At 36.2% G+C, this 21,109-nt stretch overlaps 1 protein-coding gene across 1 annotated transcript; it reads left to right on the top strand.

Annotated features, from left to right (window-relative positions):
- The first annotated feature begins 14,424 nt into the window (after positions 1 to 14,424).
- Positions 14,425 to 18,245, top strand: LOC125248488 (transmembrane 4 L6 family member 1). Its single transcript, XM_048160394.1, has 6 exons — positions 14,425 to 14,557; positions 14,812 to 15,003; positions 15,388 to 15,456; positions 15,612 to 15,766; positions 16,898 to 17,090; positions 17,796 to 18,245. The coding sequence occupies exons 2-6, from the start codon at positions 14,827 to 14,829 to the stop codon at positions 17,808 to 17,810; spliced, it is 609 nt and encodes a 202-aa protein (XP_048016351.1). The 5' UTR covers positions 14,425 to 14,557; positions 14,812 to 14,826; the 3' UTR covers positions 17,811 to 18,245.
- The last annotated feature ends 2,864 nt before the right edge of the window (positions 18,246 to 21,109 follow it).

Below are 21,109 nucleotides of genomic sequence, written 5' to 3'. Positions count from 1 at the left end.
AATGCATAAACACAACTTCATTCTTTATAAATCTCTCCAACAGTGTAGCATTACCCGTTAGCCACGGAGCATAGCCTCAAACTCATTCAAAATCAGAAGTAAACAATATAACAGTATACAATACTCACATAATCCAACGCATGCATGCCGCATGCATGACGAACACTTTGTAAAGATCCATTTTGAGGGTTATATTAGAGGGTTACTTTAAGGCACTGTTTAAGGCAAGCGCGAGCTCTGTGGGCGGAGAGCACGGAATTTAAAGGGGCCGCAGCATAAAATCGGCGCGTTTATAATGATGCCCCAAAATAGGCAGTTAAAAAAATTCTATTGGGTATTTTGAGCTGAAACTTCAAAGACACATTCAGGGGACACCTTAGACTTATATTACATCTTGTAAAACACATAATCTAGGGCACCTTTAAAATTAATCAGTCAAGAGCAGTTACAGATGCATAAATTTTTTAAAATGTTGAAAATGTAAAGCATTAAATACTAAATATACTTTAAATGTGAAATTAAACCCACCAGTAGGTGGCAGCAGGTCCCTGTTAATGAGCGAGTCTTTGAGATTCAACCGATTCATTCAAATGGCTGACTCATTCAGGAAGTGTTGCTCAGAGACACAACTGGAACTATTTTCGTTGGCGAAATAGAGCAAAACAAGCAATTTGGTGTCTAAAATGTAATTCACTTAATATAAACTGCTTGTTTATTAAACTGTAAGTTGTATAAAATCAATATCACGTTTGTATTCATGCTTCAATTTGGATAAAAATGGTGCTCTTCATGTAATATTGGTTAACTGTATTAAATGATATACAGGGCATGTTTGTCCCTTATCTTGAATTCTGGTGGCATTCTAAATGCATTGTAATAGACTAAATCACGCAGTGAAGCTCTAAATATCCACGTGCACTAATCTAACGTACTAGACTACGTCACGTAGTGTATGCGTGCACTCAGTGTGTGTGTTTTTTCGTTTGTTTTTTGTGAAGTGAGGGACATACTCTATAATGTCAGATAGTTAAATTACGATATCATAGACAATATATAACGCACACCCTACAGCACTGGCCCGATTGGGCAAGTGACAGTTCCATCTATTGTCCCGAGTGTCGTTCACACTGGCCCCGGGCCATCGGTCAGTCCTTATTGTCGAGCCCTGCTATTCTTCTGTATTCCTGAATGGCAGCACAGCTGAAAGGCTTGTTTGTTTGAGCTCTACTGTACAGGCGTGAATTTGCATTTGCTTCAGCCTGAGGCTTATTCATTTCACTTTTGGTGTGAAAGGGCCTTTACATTTGCCAAAAATAGAACTCTTTGTTGGTATAAAAACAAACAAACAGCCTAGTCCAGATGAGAAAAAGTAGCTCAAAAGTAATGTAACGGATTACTTTCCATAAAAAGTAACTATGTAATGCAATTATTTTCTTTTTTTTTAGGGAATAACGCAATGTTGTAATGCATTACTTTTAAAAGTAACTTTCCCCAACACTCTCTCTCACACACACACACACACACACACACATATATATATATATATATATATATATATATATATATATATATAATCAGTGCTTCCCACAGGTTTGAAATACACTTGCAGTGGGAGCCAGGTGAAAAATCCTCCTATTACTCGTCACAAAAATGGTGTACTGCAAGGGTTAGTTCACCCAAAAATGAAAATTCTGTCATTTATTACTCACCCTCATGCCGTTCCACACCCGTAAGACCTTCATTAATCTTCAGAACACAAATTAAGATATTTTAGTTGAAATCCGATGGCTCCGTGAGGCCTGCATAGCCAACAATGACATTTCCTCTCTCAAGATCCATTAATGTACTAAAAACATATTTAAATCAGTTCATGTGAGTACAGTGGTTAAATATTAATATTATAATGGGGTGGTTTCCTGGACAGAGATTAAGCCTAGTCCTAGAATAAAATGGCCCTTTAAACCAGAATAACAGAAATTTGCTTTCTCTGGTTTAAAATAGTCCTAAACTTAGTCTAGTCCAGAGTTTAATAAGCTGATTTCCTGGAGGAAGACTAGAGCTACTCCAGGACTAAATTGAGGCTTAAATTGGAACTCACTTGATGTTTTCATTTTGAAATAACATGTTTCAGTCAAGTAACCCAATCAAATAGGACTTCCACTTCCCATCATGCTTTGCACTGGGCTGAAGTGGGAGAGTAAATGTTGAAAAAGTGTTATTTTACGCATTTTTTAGAAAGATGAGAATATGGAGAGACTTCTTACTGTTTAATGTTCTATTATGTAAATTTTTTTTATGTTAAGTTAATGTTTTTTTGGTGATTACCGTTGTTGTGAAGTGTTGAGCTTGTGCTTGGGTTGAGGACCTGCTAACAAGATTTTTTTTTTTTTTTTATAAATACATATATAATGAAACAGCCACTATGATAGTGCTTAGGATCAAACCCGTATCATTTCTAGACTGCCAGCCAACACCGATTATCACATGTAAATAGTTATGTTTAGTTTGTTGCTATATAAAGGACAAAACAGAAGCATTAATAATCATATGATTATTATATATATATATATATACAATTCATCTATTTAAAAGGAATTCATTACAAACATATTTCCAGGCATTTCTTCTTTTTTTCACAGCTGATGTATTTTGCTTGCTTTAAAATAAATGTCTCTTGTTTAGTTAAGTTTTTATATTGGAGTCTTTTTTGCTGACATGGTTTTCCTTAGATTTGCTTCTCATTTCCATGCAATTTTAAGCTGTTTTTGGTTCATTCCATGTTTTACAGGCAACCTCTCTCGTGCTAATTCAGATTAACACAGTTGGTTTTAAATTAATCTGGTTTATTTTAATTCAGGACTCCATAGTCCAGGTTTTAGTAATCTGAACTTAATCTGTGTTTCAGAAAGCCATTTTTTAAACCATGATTAACTATTCTGGATTAAGGCCTGTCCTGGTTTAATTTAAACCCTGTCCGGGAAACCACCCCAAAGCGACGAGAATATTTTTGGTGCGCCAAAAAAACAAAATAAAGACTTATTTAGTGATGGCTGCTTCGGGAAGCTTCAGAGCATTATGAATCAGCATATCGAATCATGATTCGGATCGCGTGCCAAACTGCTGGCGCTCCGAACAGCTGATTCAACACGCTGATTCATTATGCTCTGAAGCTTCCTGAAGCAGTGTTTTAAAATCGGCCATCACTATAGAAGTCGTTATTTTGTTTTTTTTGGCGCACCAACAATATTCTCGTTGCTTTATAATATTAATATTGAACCACTGTACTCACATGAACCGATTTAAATATGTTTTTAGTACCTTTATGGATTTTGAGAGAGGAAATGTCATTGCTCATGCAGGCCTCACGGAGCCATCGGATTTCAACAAAAATATCTTAATTTGTGTTCCGAAGATTAACGAAGGTCTTACGGGTGTGGAACGGCATGAGGGTGAGTAATAAATGACAGAATTTTCATTTTTGGGTGAACCCTTGCATGTGACAAACAACAAATAATGTGTGAATTTTATCAATATTTTTATTTATTGAAATTCATTTTAATTACATAGGCTACTGTTACATGTAATTAAATACTAATATTATGCATTATTATGCATTGTAAATTATGTCAGCGGGAGTGATGGTTGACACCTTGTTCTTGTGTCTCTCAGTGAATGGGACACAGATTTTAGAACGAAATAAAGAAATCAAATACAGGTACAAAACGCCTAGGGCGAGAAAAAAATGGAGATTTTTTACAAGCCAATACACAGTTATTCAATGTCTGTACCAGGGGTGTCCAGTCCTGGTTGGAGGGCCATTATCTCGGGCTCCTACCCGGATAAAAACCTGAATGCATCAAGTTTTTTACGCAAGCAAAACTTCCAGGCTGGTGTGTCTCCAAATATACTTGGGCAGCCGTCCAGGAAAGGTGCGGTAAGTAGATCTTGAACTACGCTCAGATTGGACATTGTTGATATTTGAAATCTAAAACATTATACAAAGGCTATAAACCGACCCCTCTCTTCATTGCTCTGCCTCCAAAACTTACACTCCAATCAGTCTAACATTGTTGCACCCTGCTCCGAGTCAGTCTTGAACCCCGGCCCCATCACAGCTGGCATGCGAGGCGAATGCACTACCAATGACGCTAAGCACTTGATTCTCTAGCAGTCATCAGCGCAGTAGTTTACCTGCAAAACTCTTACTATCTGGCCACTGTTACACACGCAATGCAAGTGGATGTCTGTTTAGCACAGCTGATGCGCAACAAAATGCTTCACAAAACATAAAGCGCAGTTGATGAACGAATGACAAAGAAGCATAAAAAATGAACGTACAGTGCACAAGAGTAAATGCAAACAAGTGTTCGTTGTTAGTCGCCAACGCCATCAGCTCATCAGCTCCAGACAATCTCCCTCTTGCTCGTTCTCTCTCCTGAAACGCCCCTAATGTTGATTGGTTACATGTTTGTTGTTGGTGTGACTACTTCCGAACATGATTTGAAATTCTACAAGTCCCTCTTTAAAATGGGCGGCCCGCCCAAGTAAAGTCTGTGTGGGAAGCACTGTGTGTGTGTGTGTGTGTGTGTGTGTGTGTGTGTGTATATATATACACACACACATTAAAGGGATACTCCACCGTTTTTTCATATTAAACTATGTTATTCCCTTAACTAAGACGAGTTGATACATACCTCTCTCGTCCAGTGCGTGCACTAAATCGCTCTGTCTGCGGCGAAACTTTTAGCACTTAGCTTAGCCCAGTTCATTCAATAGGGGCCAAGCAGAGAAGCTACCAAACACCTCCACGTTTTCCCTATTTAAATACAGTTACTCGAGTAGTGTTGCGCTAAACGTTGCGCTTTTCTAAGCGTGTAAAATGGATAACTATATTGTATGGCGGAATACCATAGCAATTGCTCGGGAGCACTTTGACTTGGCGCAGTAATATCTTCACTCGTGAAAAGTCCTCTCACCGGCCCCCGCTCCCTCTCCTCCTCCCTCTCATTTCCGTCAATAGAACCACGTGACTTTTACCACCTGTGCTATTAGCAAACTGCAAGATATCATTTGCAATGGCGGACTTTGTAGATGATTATGACTTGTTTGTAGCGGACCCAGAGCCATATCTGTTGAACCCGAGTACACGGAGGAGGAATTAGCTCTTATGGACCGTGAGAGGGAAAAAAGATACGAACCAGAACAGACCGGAGCCGGCGAAAGAACACGGGCAAACAGCAATTGGTGGTGCAAGTGTGACTGTTGCGAACAGCAACGGTGTTTTTGGATTCTTGTTCAAAGCAGCTAACCAAGCTCTCCGCTGTATGTGGTGAGTTGGAATTCTGTGAAACATGACGGCACTATATACCTTCTCCTTGTTATCACAACCCTTTACGATGCACGTTATAACCATGATTGTCCACAAACTATCTTCCTACAACCTGATACTTCGTCAACTCTGCTCAAACTATTACTACTGGTGCAGGTCACGTTGGTTCTATTGACGGAAATGAGAGGGAGCGGGGGCCGGTGAGAGGACTTTTCACGAGTGAAGATATTACTGCGCCAAGTCAAAGTGCTCCCGAGCACTTGCTATGGTATTCCGCCATACAATATAGTTATCCATTTTACACGCTTAGAAAAGCGCAACGTTTTGTTTTGTGTCACCGTCCTAGGTCGAGTTACACTACTCGAGTAACTGTATTTAAATAGGGAAAACGTGGAGGTGTTTGGTAGCTTCTCTGCTTGGCCCCTATTGAATGAACTGGGCTAAGCTAAGTGCTAACAAAGTTTCGCCGCAAGACAGAGCGATTTAGTGCACGCACTGAGACGAGAGAGGTATGCATCAACTCGTCTTAGTTAAGGGAATAACATAGTTTAATATGAAAAAACGGTGGAGTATCCCTTTAAATATATATATATATCACTCATTGTAAACAAATGTTCAATGATGTGCCGAAAGCTCTGTAAGCAGTCATTTACGGCGTCATCACCCGGGTGTTGATAGCGCGTGACGCGAGCGCAGGTGAGACCTGAACATGTCACGTTGCTATCTGTGTTTAAACTAAACTCATTTAAACCTTGCCAATTTAAACATTCATCCGTAATTTGTGTGTACTCATCCGAAATGCGTGCATGGAGCCGCGTCACATCGTGCAAATACTCGCACAAATTCTCTTTGAAGTCTTGCACCTAAACAGACAAATTCACACAAAAATTGTCAACATGCCCATCTTAGTGAGTATCCTAACAAACATAGTAGGTAATGTCTGTGGAGAAAAACGAGAGACAACACATGTGTGTCAGTATCAGTGTACTGGATCTTTGAATAATATCTTAAAGGGACAGCAGTCTAATATTCCTACTCTGTGTTTTAAAGTTAATCAAATGACAAAGCACGAAGAAATCACTCTTGACTGAATAGCTTTTGTAACTTCAATAATGGTTTCAATTTTATTTAATTATTTAACAGAAGTTCAAAAGAATTTTGGTAACACTGTTTTAGTGTTTTTAATGTAATTAATGTAGTAATAACTATAAATTATGCATAATTAAATGCAACTAACCCTAAACCAAACTAACCCTATAGTAAGTACATGCAGTTACATACTATTACTCAGTTCGTAAATGTTTAATTACACTGTAACACAGACACCTTAAAATAAAGTGTAACCTTTTTTTTTTCTCATACCCCTAAACTTAAGTTTGAAGAACGCTAATGTGACTCACATCTGTCCTAAACAGGAAAGCTTCGGCATAACTGCTGATCTGCATTGTCATGACGCTATTGTTGTTTTTTTTTTTTTTTTTTCTACATAAGAATTGCAAAAGCACTGCATTTTGAGAAGTATTATCGTCGGAAATGTCATGTGAAATCTGGGAAACAGTCAGATGATCAGTGAACCAGACTTTTCGAAGTTTGCTCTAGTCTTGCCTCATCAGATTCCTCTAAAGTAGGTTTATAACGGCTCAAAGACAGTTCCTTCCTTTTAGCTTTGCTTATAGCCTGTTATGGTATTATTTTAGTATTTCCCATATTTACATGGGGTCAAAGTTGGTTGCAGCACTTCCCAGTTGAGTCTCGTGTGTCTTTATACAACATGAGTAATATTCCTTGTTTCTGTGACAAAAATTCCCCCAGGATTATATAGAAAGAAGCCAATGAGCTATATTTAAATGGATTCTATTAAAAGTGTGCAATGATAATTGCTTGTTAAAGATGAAGTCAGCAAATGGAATTGAAAAAAAAAAAAAACGAAAAAAGAAAAAAGTAATGGATCAAATTAATGCAGCCTTGGTGAGCATAAGAGACTTCTTTCAAAAATGACCCCAAACATGAATAATTATTCAAAATGAGAATAAGCAGATCAGGTTAATTTTGATCTCATGCAGACTTGAAGCATCAGCCATTAAACAACCTCATATTTGATGAGTGAATATTGAACATGTTCCCTTATGCCAGCAACCTAAATTTCTCAAGTTCGGTAGTAACGTTTAATAAAAAAAATAAAATGATTAAAAATTCAAATAATTCCGCAGTTGTTGGATTGACAGGCCTGCACAAAAATCCCCTCACAGCAGCCTGATTCATGGACTGTCTTGTGAGCTTGCTGACTTTGATGGAGGTCTGGTCATTTGACGTGTGCTTTACATGCAACAGAACTGCATCATAGTTTGGTCATACACTGACCTTCCAGTTGTTGCACACAACCACAAAGTGGGTCAGATATCTGATCATCTCAAAGAAAGAGCACAAACTAAAAAAAATACTATGGGTCCTACAAACTGACCTTCACTGTAAAAAATGAATCATCGTCTTGTAATTTTCATTAAAAAAAATAGTGTGTATATTTTATTTAGTAAAATTGTGGTTCAGTGTTGTATAGAAAATATTGAGAACATTTGACTAATAATATCAAGATACAATACGCAACATACAGTTTCTTCACTGTACACGTATCATATCTGCGCAATGTTCCTGCTTGGGTTTGAATGCATAGTTTGTCACACACGCATCCCAGATTGTATCACAATTCATTTCACAATTCTTTCACAATTCAAACAATTCAATGCTTTTTGAACACTGTAAAAATATTATGTGCTGTGTACTTAAAAACAAAATGATAGTAACAATATTACACATAATATTTTTGAGTAGTTTTTAAGGTTGGATTTCTTTAAATGGAACCTACTTGAATAAATCATGTAAAATCTCTTAAATTATTTAGTCTATGACACAATTTAATATTTTTAGTGAAATTTGCTTTTTTATTTTAAGTTGACACTCAAAAGTGTGTGATTTAGAGTGAATGTAAATGACCAGTTTACATTTGACTTTGGCTTATGTTGTACAAGTAAAAGTCTGTATTCAGCTAGCACAGCACAGGTATGAACAAAACTTGTTACTGCACTGGCAATAGTAAAGTTTTTGCTCACTGAACAAAGCAACATGCTTCAAAGTATTAGTATATGCAGTTATTCTCAACCATGAGCTCTACTCTTCAGCACAATGGTAACGATCAAAACTTCAACATAACAGAAACTCTTTTAAATGTCAAACATAACTGAACATTAAACATCAACAGATATTTCCCTTCACTCAAAAACACATAAAATGACACTTAATTTCAATATTTACTCTTCATTTCCAGCCATTTGCAAATCATGCTGGGAGCTAACAATGGTGTCTAAATAAAACCACATGATTGAGCTAATTCTCTTAAATAAAATAGGTATCCCTCTTTCCTTAATTTTTTTAGCTTAACCGATTGTGAAATGAAAGAATTGTGATACAATCTGGGATGCATATGTAACAAACTACGCATTCAAACCCAAGCAAGAACATTGTGCAGATATAAGTGTATATTGAAGAAACTGTATGTTGCATATTGTATGTTTAAAGGTGCCGTAGAACGTTTTTTCAAAAGATGTTATATAAGTCTAAGGTGTCCCCTGAATGTGTCTGTGAAGTTTCAGCTCAAAATACCCAATATATTTTTTTTTAATTCATTTTTTTAATGGTCTATTTTGGGGAATCATTAAATATGTGCCGATTCAGGCTGCGGCCCCTTTAAATGCTCACGCTCCCCGCCCACGGAGCTCGCGCTTGCCTTAAATAGCATAAACAAAGTTCACACAGCTAATATAACCCTCAAAATGGATCTTTACAAAGTGTAGAAACGATGGTAACTTTAACCACATTTAACAGTACATTAGCAACATGCTAACGAAACATTTAGAAAGACAATTTACAAATATCACTAAAAATATCATGTTATCATGCATTATGTCAGTAATTATTGCTCCATCTGCCATTTTTCGCTATTGTTCTTGCTTGCTTACCTAGTCTGATGATTCAGCTGTGCACATCCAGACGTTAATACTGGCTGCCCTTGTGTAATGCCTTGAACATGAGCTGGCATATGCAAATATTGGGGGCGTACATATTAATGATCCCGACTGTTACGTAACAGTCGGTGTTATGTTGAGATTCGCCTGTTCGGAGGTCTTCTAAACAAATGAGATTTACATAAGAAGGAGGAAACAATGGAGTTTGAGACTCACTGTATGTCATTTCCATGTACTGAACTCTTGTTATTTAACTATGCCGAGGTAAATTCAATTTTTAATTCTTGGGCACCTTTAACCCGCGCAGCGGTCAAAAAGACCAATTTTTTTAAATCAATCAATGAAATGAATGTACTCTATATTAGTTTCGATAATGTTTTTATTTCAATATTTTGTATTTTTATGAAACATATTTTTCCAAAACATGTTTTACTTTAAAACTGTGAATCAAAGCCATAACCCTAAACAAGCTGTGTTCTGAATTTGAGGTTGATATCTCAAAAAATTGAGCTTTCAGTAAGATTTTGTTTGGGTTTGTTTGCAGTACCAAGCGTTTCCACTAGATGCAATTAGCTTTCTATTTATTTTAAGGAGTACAAGAATCTTTTTTTAGGACCATTTAACATTTTCAAATTATGTCCGTATTTTTATTATTATTATTTATTATTTCCCCACATAGCAAGTGCCAAAACTTTTACCAAGTTTCGTACCATTCCAGTGAGGTAAAAAAAAAAAATAATAAATAAATAAATAAATGACCCAGAGCACCAGAGGGTTAAAGGAATAGTTGTCACAAAAAAGAAAATTTACTTACCCTCATGTCATACTAAACTGACTTTATTTCTTTGGTGGAAAACTAAAGGTGAAATTTTAGAAGACTAATCAATCTATTCTAAAATGAATGTGGACTGCAGCTTCCAAGCTTCAAAAAGGACATAAAAGCATCATAAACATCATAAAACTAGTTGCCTGGCAAGTCCAGAATGATATATCTTCTACAAGATATATCAGTCTGATCAGTCCGCCCTCCGTCGCGCCTCAAGTCAACTCCAAACCGTACCGTGCAATCAGATTTGTTTATTTTTTATATCTCTAGTGCGGCAAAAGTCCCTTCAATATCAACAAAGATTGCGCACGGGAGACCCGAGAGTTTGTTCTATTCAGCTGTGAATTCAGTTTTAAATGACCAAAAACACATTAATTATTTACTTTTCGCTGTTGACTTTCTTGTCGCTTTGCTAACGTCATATCCACCCTTCTCTGATTGGTTTACTTCGCTTCCTGTTTGCTCGGATTTGCTCCGCCCTAGAAATCGAATTGATTCAATGCCTGACCAGACTTATCCGCTGGTACAGTGGTGAGGCTGGATTTTCCAGGCAATAAAACTAGCAAAGTATGAGCAAAATTTTGCTTCAGAAGCCATCACTTGTGGAAAGTACATGTTAAGTGCAGTGCACTTACAGTAAGTGGCATTTTATTTCATTAATATTACTATTACATTTTTTAAAAATATATCGATTTTTAAGATTTGCAGTGCACAAAAAGTGCACATTCAATGCAATAAATCACACTTCTTTCAAGAGATATTATGTGAAGATCAAAATGTACAGAGACGTTCAATTTTCCAGCCAGCCAGATACAGCAATGGCGGCATCGGCTCAACCAATGTTTCGGTTCGTCCAAACAAACGCAAACAAAGCAGTGTTAATTTTGGCAGCCATTTTTGATTTAGTCTTAGTCTTTCTCTTGAGACGAAAATGCTCTTTAGTCTTAGTCACATTTTTGTCTTACATATTTTAGTCTAGTTTTAGTTGTCAAAAAGTCAGTGCATTTTTGTCAAGTTTTAGTCATTGCTTTTAGTCAAGCTACAGTTACCAACATTTGTATTGACATTGCGCTCTTAGCAGTAGCACTTGTGCAATTCTACATATCCCTTTTCAGTGGTTCTCAAACTTTTTATAGTGTTGTACCCCCTTGAGGGATTTAACATTCTTCTGCGTACCCCCTCTTTTCCACTTAGACTGCTGTTACACTTTTTCCATTAAGGGACAATATTTGCCCGCTTAAATCGATTTTTCCAGTGCATGTTTTTTACCTTTGTAAATACCTTTATAAAATAAATAAAGCTTTAAATAATAATAATTAAAAAAAAAAAAACAATAAATACAATGAAGATAAAAACAAAGTCATACTTATAAATTTTACAACAAAACCACCAGAAGGTGGCGGTAAGTCACTGTTTTTATGAGTGAATCATCGAGTCATTCATTCTTTCAGTATCAAAGCAAGCGGCTGTATTTATGAATGAGTCATTGAATCATTGACGATTCGTTCACAAAACACCGCTGTTGTGCTGCAGTTCTGCTGTGGCTTTTGTTGCAAAATAGAGCAAAAATTCTGACAATACTAAGATGTACATAATTTAATATTACCCTTTTGTTTGTTGAACTGTTGCATAAAATCAATGTCATATTTGAATATTTGAAATTGTGTGGATATTCGGGAAACATTGCATTCTTTCTGGTATTATATGATCAGCATTAAAATTAATAACTCACAGAATGGTATGTTTTTGTATCAAAGAGTTTTAATCTAACATCTCTATGGAGTCTGTGTCTATATTTGTTCTTCAAGCTAGTAGTGCTAAATCCCCACTTTTACAAAGGTATATTGTCGAGAATCACTAATGTTGCAACGATTTGCTGGCGTGGATGCAGTCCAGTTTTGACCACGAAAGATGAGGTCATTTGAATGTCATGTATTTACGGCATTTTACCTGCAAGAAATACATGCTCAGTTTTAATGTTTTTTTGTTTTTTTTTTAAGTTGGAGTAGAATTAAGCGAGCGGCAAAACTCAGCATTTTGTTCGCGTAACTTGCATCAGTTTGAGAGCCACTGCTGGATATCAGCCTACACTTTGGTTGCGGAATGACACTTTAATTTAAGTAGAAAATCTCAAATAAAGATTGCTAAACTCCAGCTTACTTGTCTGTCAAGTTTTTTTATTTTTTAGCCACATTTCAGTCTCGTCTTTTTTCGTCAACAATATTGCACGTGTTGATTTAGTCACAGTTATCATTTAATGACATTGGTGTCGTCTTCTCATCGTCTAGTCCTAGTCATGGAAAAAAGGTCGTCAACGAACATTTTTCATCATAGTTTTCGTTAACGAAATGAACACTGAAACAAAGCAAGCTCATTATTTTAGCTCTTTGGTTTGGTGACATTACTTACACAAATATTTCACATTTAAAGAAAATCAATGTAATGTTAAATGTAAGTTCAGCAGTATTCTTTAAGAACAAATGCAAAAATCTAGGTTACAGTGAGGCAGTTACAATGGAAGTGCGATCATTTTTGGATAATTTTAAAACAAATGTGATGATGCTTATAATTTTAGGAAAGCATTCTGTTAAAACTTGTGTATTATTTGAGCTATAAAGCTGGTTAAATCATCAGTTTTTGGGTTTAAATGATTATGGTGTTACATCAAAGTTGTAAAATTGCATAGCCACTTAGTGATTTTTCAGAGTAAAATGGTAACACAAAAATTGTTTACATCTTACATAGCCTACTACTGTATAAATTAGCCCCATTCTCCTTCATTACAAATCCTTCACTGTAATGCAATTTTTTTTTTTTTTAAGGAAAGGAAAGTGGAAACTGAACATTACTCAACACTACACAACAATTTTACAGTACAACTCGTCATGCACCGTTTGACGTAGACCAATGAATGAGGTGTCAAATCAACCGGCATATTGAGGAGAGGTGTGCTATGACTTTTCTAAGCGATCGGGTGTACGATGTTCGCCAGCGGACAAAAAAATCGGCTGAAAAAAGTCCCATAGACTTAACATTGGGACAAAATCTGAGAGATCATATCTTTGGATCAGAAGGTAATAGAGACTTGGGGCTGGGCTCAGCTGAATTAGTCTATCAAGCAGCCAATAAGTAGTGACATAACTTCATAGCCATGCCCTAGCAACCAGTTATTGCACCCTAGCAATCGTATAACAACATTAACAAGCCATGTCTTAGCACCAGAACATTGTAAAAACACAGAGTTGGGCTTTTTTGATTCACAATGGCAAATAGTTTTTAAATATCATGCTGTGTAAGCACACCATAGTAACCATTTAGAGTACCCTAGAAACCGTGTAACTTCATGAATAAGCAATATTTCAGCACCAGAACATTATACAGACTTGATTTGGCTCTATTGCAGTTACATGCATCACAGTGCCGAGTTTTGCCACTGCAAGCACCATTCACATTTTCTTCAGGAAATGTACATTCTAGTTGTTAATCTGCAATCCATCGTAACCAATTTTTTTTTTTTTTTTTTTTTTTTTTTTTTTTTTTGTCTGAATGCTGCCAGTCCTTATATTTTGTACACTTTAATTTAAGTTAAACTTGTGTATATAGTCTTCTGTAGTGTTATTAAAGAGATTTGGGCCCAGTTACAAGAAGTTAGCCACTATGTTAAGACTGTGTCTTCAAGAACTAGTTTGACCAAATAGCAGTAAGACAAGAGGTGATCGGTCTTACTTTTCTGATTCAAAGTAGACAGTTCTACATTTTTTTGTAACTGACTAGAAGCAGTCTTGAAGAAAAAAAATAAATAGATGACTAACTTTTATGACTAGTCTTAACAGTTTATGCAACCGGCCACTTGATTTGTTGTTTTGTCTGATTTAGTTCACATGGGCAGTGTTTACTGTTTGCCTGTCACTGGATAATACATTGTAAATGACTAACACTACAATAAGGTTTCATGTTAATATTCGTTAACTACATTAATTACCATAAACTAAAAATGAACAATTATTCTACAGCACATGTATAAGTTACCATTAGTTAATGCTCTGTGAACTGTAACATGAACATCTTAACAAAGGTTAATAAATGCTGCACAAATATATTGCTTATTAGTTCATGTTAACTAATGTTAACAAATGAGACCTTATTGGGAATTGTTACTGTATATGCAAACTTGGGCAGTTTTTTTTTTCTTTCCCATTTGGTTTCAACATCCTCAGTTGGCTGTGTATGTGTGTCATGAATGTGGGTAGGAAACACTGTATTTAAGCAGTCAAAGTTCCTCATCCTGGAATACTCAGATGCTCAATCACAGCTGAAGACTCTTCTGAGCATTCCAGACAGCAGACTGTCAGCCTAAAACCATATTCTACAGGCTTTCAACAGGTAGGCTTTCTTCATTATCTCAAAACACAGCGGGTCCAGAAAGTACAATATATTTGATGCTTGAGCACTACCATTATTTTTGCTAGCAGATGGCATTTGTTTGCATATTTCGTTAACTAAAGCGATGAAATTCATATCGTTCATAAAGACAGCATTTATGATGATGATGCATACTGTACATATAGTAACAAAACACTAATGTGGATAAAGTGGATTCAGCAATGACAAAATGAACTGTAATGTCTGATGTACAGGATCCCTGAGCTGAGATGTGTGTCAGTCACTGCTCCAAGTGTGTGGGAATGGCTCTGATCCCGATAGCCATCGTCTGCATGGTGGCAAATGTGCTGCTGTTGTTTCCTGACATGAAGTATCAGTACCTGACAGAGCGTCATGTGACCAGAGAGGCCATATGGTGCTCTGGTATATGGTCATCTGGCCTTCTGGTGAGTTTTTATTACGCTAGCTGTGCTTTTCAAGTCCTTTATCGGTTATAGGAAATCTGATACTGTTTAATTACACGATAAAGACATCTTTCAATTATAATAACATTGTAAAATTAATGAAAAAAATTAATGTGTATATTATAAAAATTGTATAATAATTCAAATAAATAAATAATAATGACCTTAATATATACAATAACATATATACACAGTTGTGTTCCTTAATAAGGTTTTATTATTGTTCTGGTTTCAACATCCTCAGTTGAAAGAGATTTTGTCCTCCTTGTCTTGAACTGAACTGAATCAGTAGGGCTTCACCATCACATGACACAACTGTATTTTACGTCAAACAAGACTGCTCTGATGACTGTTTTGTTTTGTCAGGTGCTTGTGGCTGCTCGAGGCTTTACAACACACTACGAAAAGAAAGGATGTTGTTATTTTACTGCTGAGGTAAGATAATTGTATTGTATTACGCATTAGTTTTGTTGTTGTCGTATTTTCACCATTTGAATAATAACTTATTAACATGATGTTTTGAACAAATATCCTGTCCTTATGATGTAACATCATGTAAACTATTCTGAGTGTTCTTGTCTTGTGTCCAGGTTTTGCGTAAGTTGGGATACACATGTTTGGTCATTGTGGCAGCTGGGTTCTGTTTCGTGGTCAGTGGGATGGGGCTGGTGCGGGGACCCCTCTGTTTACACAATGGCACTGAAGGCCTAAAGTGGGAACGGCCATTAAAAAAAGTCAATATTGGGTGAGATTATATTCTTTCACTATGTTTACAAAGAGCTAACTTACTATTATTTATTCAGTAGGCAAAATCGTAAACATTGGTATAGTTTTGTTTCATCGAGAAGTAAATCAAATGTGGCACATGATATCGAAATTGTGGCTTTTAATTGCTGTGTTAGCTTTGATGCAATTCAAGTGCTAGTGTAGGCTACTAAAAAGTGAAAATGTGCCTCTACCTACATTTTTGCAAAACTCAAAACATGTACCAATTAAACAAATCACTGCAGTTTCTCGCTGAAACAAAAACTGGAGGCAGTAAAATAGCATCACCTTCTGTTTCTTTTCACACAAAATGATGATTATATCCAATAATAAAGACTTTTTGCGTGGTTCTTTGCACAATATGTCTTAAAAACATTTTTTTTTATCATAGTACATCATTTGTAAACTAATACATTTTGAAATTTGCATCACATAATCATAGCCATGTGTATGGCTATTCTGACACAGTACACTTGCTCGGTAGCTCACCTGATACAGCACTGTTTCCGGCATGAAGTAAAAAAAAAATAAATAAATAAAAAAAAAGGTAATTGCGACTTTTTACCTCACAATTCTGACGTTTTTCTCAGAATTGCAATATAAACTCACAATCGCGAGTTATAAAGTCAGAATTGCATGATATGAAGTCAGAATTGCGTGAAACTCACAATTCTGCAAGTTTATTTCACGCAATTCTGACTTTATAACTCGCAATTGTGCTATTTTGCAATTCTGAGAAAAAAGTCCGAATTGCGAGTTATAAAGTCAGGATTGTGTGATTAAAAACTCGCAATTGCGAGAAAAAAAGAGTTGCGACTTTATATCTCGCAATTCTGACTTTATAACTTGTAATTTCGAGTTTAAATTTCGCAATACTGAGAAAAAAGTCAGAATTGTGAGAAGTTGTAATTGCCACGCAATAAAATGTTGCCACATTAATGATAAAACCAAACACAATTAGCACCATCTACTGGGCATTTCACTTTGAAAGTGTCGCGATCACGAATCGTGCAAGACGTGTACTTTGAAAATTCAGTGCACTCAAGCATAATGATATTTCACGTATGATCATGTAAGAAATGACCATGTTCTTGTGTGTCTGTTACTGCAGAGAGGAGCTGTATCTGTATGATCCGGAGCGGTGGGCATCAGCCTGTGAGGAACCTCGAGGTGTCGTGATCTGGAATATTGTTCTTTTCTCTGTTCTCATGGCAGCAAGCGGCCTTGAGTTCATCTTCTGCGCTCTGCATCTCCTCACCGCCTTACTGGAGTTCATGTGTGGACCCGGCTTCTGGAAGAATAAGGTATTTTACAAAGAGCCTACCTTTGTGAGAAAGTCCACTTCATTGTATTCACTGTGCACTTGTAGTGTACTTCAAATCTTCAGAGCATATTTCAAAAAACTGTAATATTGATTAAATAATAGGCCACTTAAGTATTTAAAGAGAGTACACTTTCATGACTGTTAACTGACTCTTAACACACTTTTAAGTGCACTTTGTAATAATGTCAAATTAAAAGTTTTATATTTTAAATCATTGTTTTAATAATCTTTTGTGCTTTAAAGTACACTTATAATGTGTTGACTAACACACTAAAAGACATGTAAAGTACTAGATTAGTTTAAACTGTAGTGTGTAATTCAATATTACATTTATTTTAAATATTCTATACTTCATCATTACAAATGTGTAATTACAAATATTTTTAAATACATGACATAAAAGTTTTAATAGAAATGAAGTTAAAGTATAATTTAATTTACCATAAATGCTTGTGAGTACATTCAGCACTTTAACCATATTTCAAAGATAATACAAGTAATTATGAAATTACATATAATGATGTACTGAAGTCCTACTTAAGTTGATCAAAAGATTCAGCTAATTGCACATTTTTTTGTTTGTTTGTTTGTTTGTTTGGTTTTTTTTTTTTTTTTTTGCATTTTTATAGCAATTTATAATTTTCTACAGCATTTTTTTAATTATCTTTTTTCTTTCTCTTTTTAGGTTGTTCCTGCTTGAAATGACTAGAGGTTCTATTATTTTCATCTGCATGTGAGAATGACTTTCAGCTATGACTACTTAACTTATTTTAAACAGAGAAAAAATAGAAATGAGAAGTGGATTAGGAAAGCCAGTTTTCACATCCCTGAATCTTTTACTACACTGTCATCACGCAAGTCCATGTTCCTGTTGCTCAGCTGGTTCAGCATGATGCTGAACAAATATAAATAAGCTATTTAAAACATATATGTAAAAACATATATGTATAAAATATATAATTAATATATTGTGATATATTCTCAGAACGCACTTTAATTTTTATGCATATTCAATATATATGTGTGTAATTATATGTATGTGATATAATACAGTTGATACTGAAATGCTGTGTTAAAATGTTCTATTTATTGTTTAATTTCTACAAGATTAAAATTGTATGTTCGGTGTGTAAAAGAATGCATTATTTATTACATTTATTTATTTTAATAAAAAAAATGCAAGCAGCACACTTTTCAAGGGAAAAAAAAACGCTTCACAAAAATGTTTTTGATTTAAAACACAACACAACAAGACACAACAATAAGACACAACAATATTAGACTGGACACGTCAGAATCATGATCTCAGCATATTTAAAGCTGTGTGGGAAAGAGGAAATTCAGTTTTTAGAGAGAACTGCTTTTTACCCTATAGTGGCCACAAGAGGGCCACATATATCTTGTCCAAAATAGTCAAGTGCTTCTCACTGCAGAGCCAAATGTCCAGATCCCCCTCTAGGTGGTTTTAGGTTTGGATATAGGGTTATGTGTAGAGGTAGGGTGTGGCTGAACTTTCAAGCTCCACCCATTACAAACAGAGAGGCGGAGCTGGACGTCAAGCTCCACCAATTGGCGCTGCAGTGTGCAGGCTCTCAAAATAGTATGTACAGTATCTATGTACACTTCTGTACACTATGGGGTACAGAAGTGAGTACACCCCTCACATTTTTGTAAATATTTTATTATATATTTTCATGTGAGAACACTGAAGAAATTACTCTTTGCTACAATGTAAAGTAGTGAGTGTACAGCCAGGGATGGGCAGTATTTATGATACATGTATTTCAAATACGTATTTCAAATGCAAAATAGTCTTTTGTAATTTGTATTTGATAGTAGCTTGCAGAGACTTATTGAGATCAGAACAGAAAACTGATCCATATGGAAGAAGGTGGTGAAGGTAAGAAACGTACAGGCTGCCAGCTTTCCATCAATTTTTAGCATGAATTGCTATCATTTTTAACAGTTCATAAGTTTTGGTGTTATATTAGCTGTGTGAACATTGTTTATGGTGTTTAAGGCAAGCGCAAGCTCTTGGGGCGTGGAGCACGAGATTTAAAGGGGCCGTGTACCCTGAATTGGCGCATTTATAATGAATGATGAAAATTAATTTAAAAAAAACTATGGGGTATTTTGATCTGAAACTTCACAGACACATTCAGGGGACACTTAAGACTTATATTACATCTTTTGAAAACATGTTCTTCGGCACTTTTAATGCACACTGCAGTAAACTAGTTCGATATTAGTCATGGTAAAACATGGTACTCACGGTAAATCAAGAAAACGAGATTCAAACAAAAAGACTTAGAGTGTTGAGCTATATAACACGATTAGTTTTCTGTCGATGAATGTATCCATCCAAACAGTTGTTTACCTGTCTAATAAATCACATAATATACTAAAGCGTCTTTGATGTTTCCATGGTTTCTACAAAATAAAACTGGAAATCGAGGGTAATGATGTCATTGATAGGCGACACACGGACACAGTCCGTGTCCTGGTTAAAATTGCTTATTACTCTGGCTTTAAAACATTCTTGGAAACATTTCAAGTCAACAAAATATATAACATTGTTCTAGTGGTTTTTGGATATTTTAATCTAAAAATCCTACATATTGTGCCTTTAACTGGTTTCATATGTCAGATTTATTGCATGACGGGCAGAGAAGAAATTTTATGCTTCCTTGTAAAAGTATTTTTTAGTATTTTTAAAATGCAAAAATACAGTAGTTTATTTTGATACATGGTGTGGCTGCTGTATTTTGTAGTTTATTTTGATACACTTAAAATTAAGGTATTTGGTATTTTATTTTAAAATACATTTTGATGTATTTTTGCCAAACCTTGTATACAGCTTGTATAACAGTGTACATTTGCTGTCCCCTCAAAATAACTCAACACACAGCCATTAATGTCTAAACCGGTGGCCACAAAAATGAGTACACCCCTAACTGAAAATGTCCAAATTGGGCCCAATTAGCCATATTCTCTCCCCGGTGTCATGTGACTCATTAGTGTTACAAGGTCTCAGGTGTGAATGGGGAGCAGGCGTTGTTAAATTTGCCCTGCGTTCCATTCGGAAGGGCTCATCCCTATGCCCTAATACCTTCAAAGGGTTTACCCTCCGGAGTGAGAGCTCCGAAGGGATGAAGGGTGTAGGGGTCAAAAAAACTCTTTTTTTTGGAACACACTTCTGCATCATCTTAAGGCCAGAACACACCAAGCCGACGCCGACGAACTAGTGGCGACGAAAGCAGACTGCGGGGTTGGCTCACGTCGGCAGCGTCTGTGTCCAAAGTTGCCCTGACACACCAAACCGACGCTAAACGGCCAAGCAGCACATCAGTTCTGCGCCTGCGTGATATGAAATGTCTTTCCGAAACAGCAGGCGGCAGTAGCTGAACAGCCAATCAGAATGATCATACGGCCCGACGAGGTCCAACACTGATTCGACATGTCGAATTGGCCGAAACAAAGCCGACGAGGACCAACTTCAGCCGACGGTGCGGAACACACCGAGGAAACTTAGTCGGCCGGCGAAGAAAAACTGCCCGACGGCCGACCGTTGGCTTGGTGTGTTCCTGCCTTTAACGAGACAATCAAGGAGGAGTAGATTGTGCAAGCTGCGCCCCTTTGTTTAACGTTAGTTTATTTATTTAGGTTTATCGCACCATATTGTATATTGTGTCTATGTATTTGAAACATTTGAATGGACTGATAAAGGGAGCTGTAAAGTATTTTTGTTGAAGTACAATGTCGTTTTGACCATAATAATATGCCAAATCTAACTTATAAATATTACAGTAGTATTGAAAAATACTATACATACATTTATAGGTAAAATCAAACTCCGAGCCTCCTGTACCAAAGGATCATGGGGGCCCGAAGTGTCCATCAGTTGTACCCTTCGAAATCCTTCATTCTGAAGGGCCCTTTGAAGTGGCCAGTTTTGAGCACTTCGGTTTGGAACAACCCTTCAATATGGCGGCCATGATT

The sequence above is a fragment of the Megalobrama amblycephala genome, linkage group LG16 (genome assembly GCF_018812025.1).
Source record: "Megalobrama amblycephala isolate DHTTF-2021 linkage group LG16, ASM1881202v1, whole genome shotgun sequence".
NCBI classification, from domain to species: Eukaryota; Metazoa; Chordata; class Actinopteri; order Cypriniformes; family Xenocyprididae; genus Megalobrama; species Megalobrama amblycephala.
The sequence above is the reverse complement of the archived record's forward strand: the minus strand, read 5'-3'. Positions and strand labels throughout refer to the sequence as shown.

Bases quoted from the DNA above. Each gene is read 5' to 3' on its own strand.
- LOC125248488 (XM_048160394.1), top strand. From the start codon at position 14,827: ATGTGTGTCAGTCACTGCTCCAAGTGTGTGGGAATGGCTCTGATCCCG. The intron at 15,457-15,611 runs GTAAGATAATTG...TCTTGTGTCCAG, and splicing joins GTTGTTATTTTACTGCTGAG to GTTTTGCGTAAGTTGGGATA. The intron at 15,767-16,897 runs GTGAGATTATAT...CTGTTACTGCAG, and splicing joins TTAAAAAAAGTCAATATTGG to AGAGGAGCTGTATCTGTATG.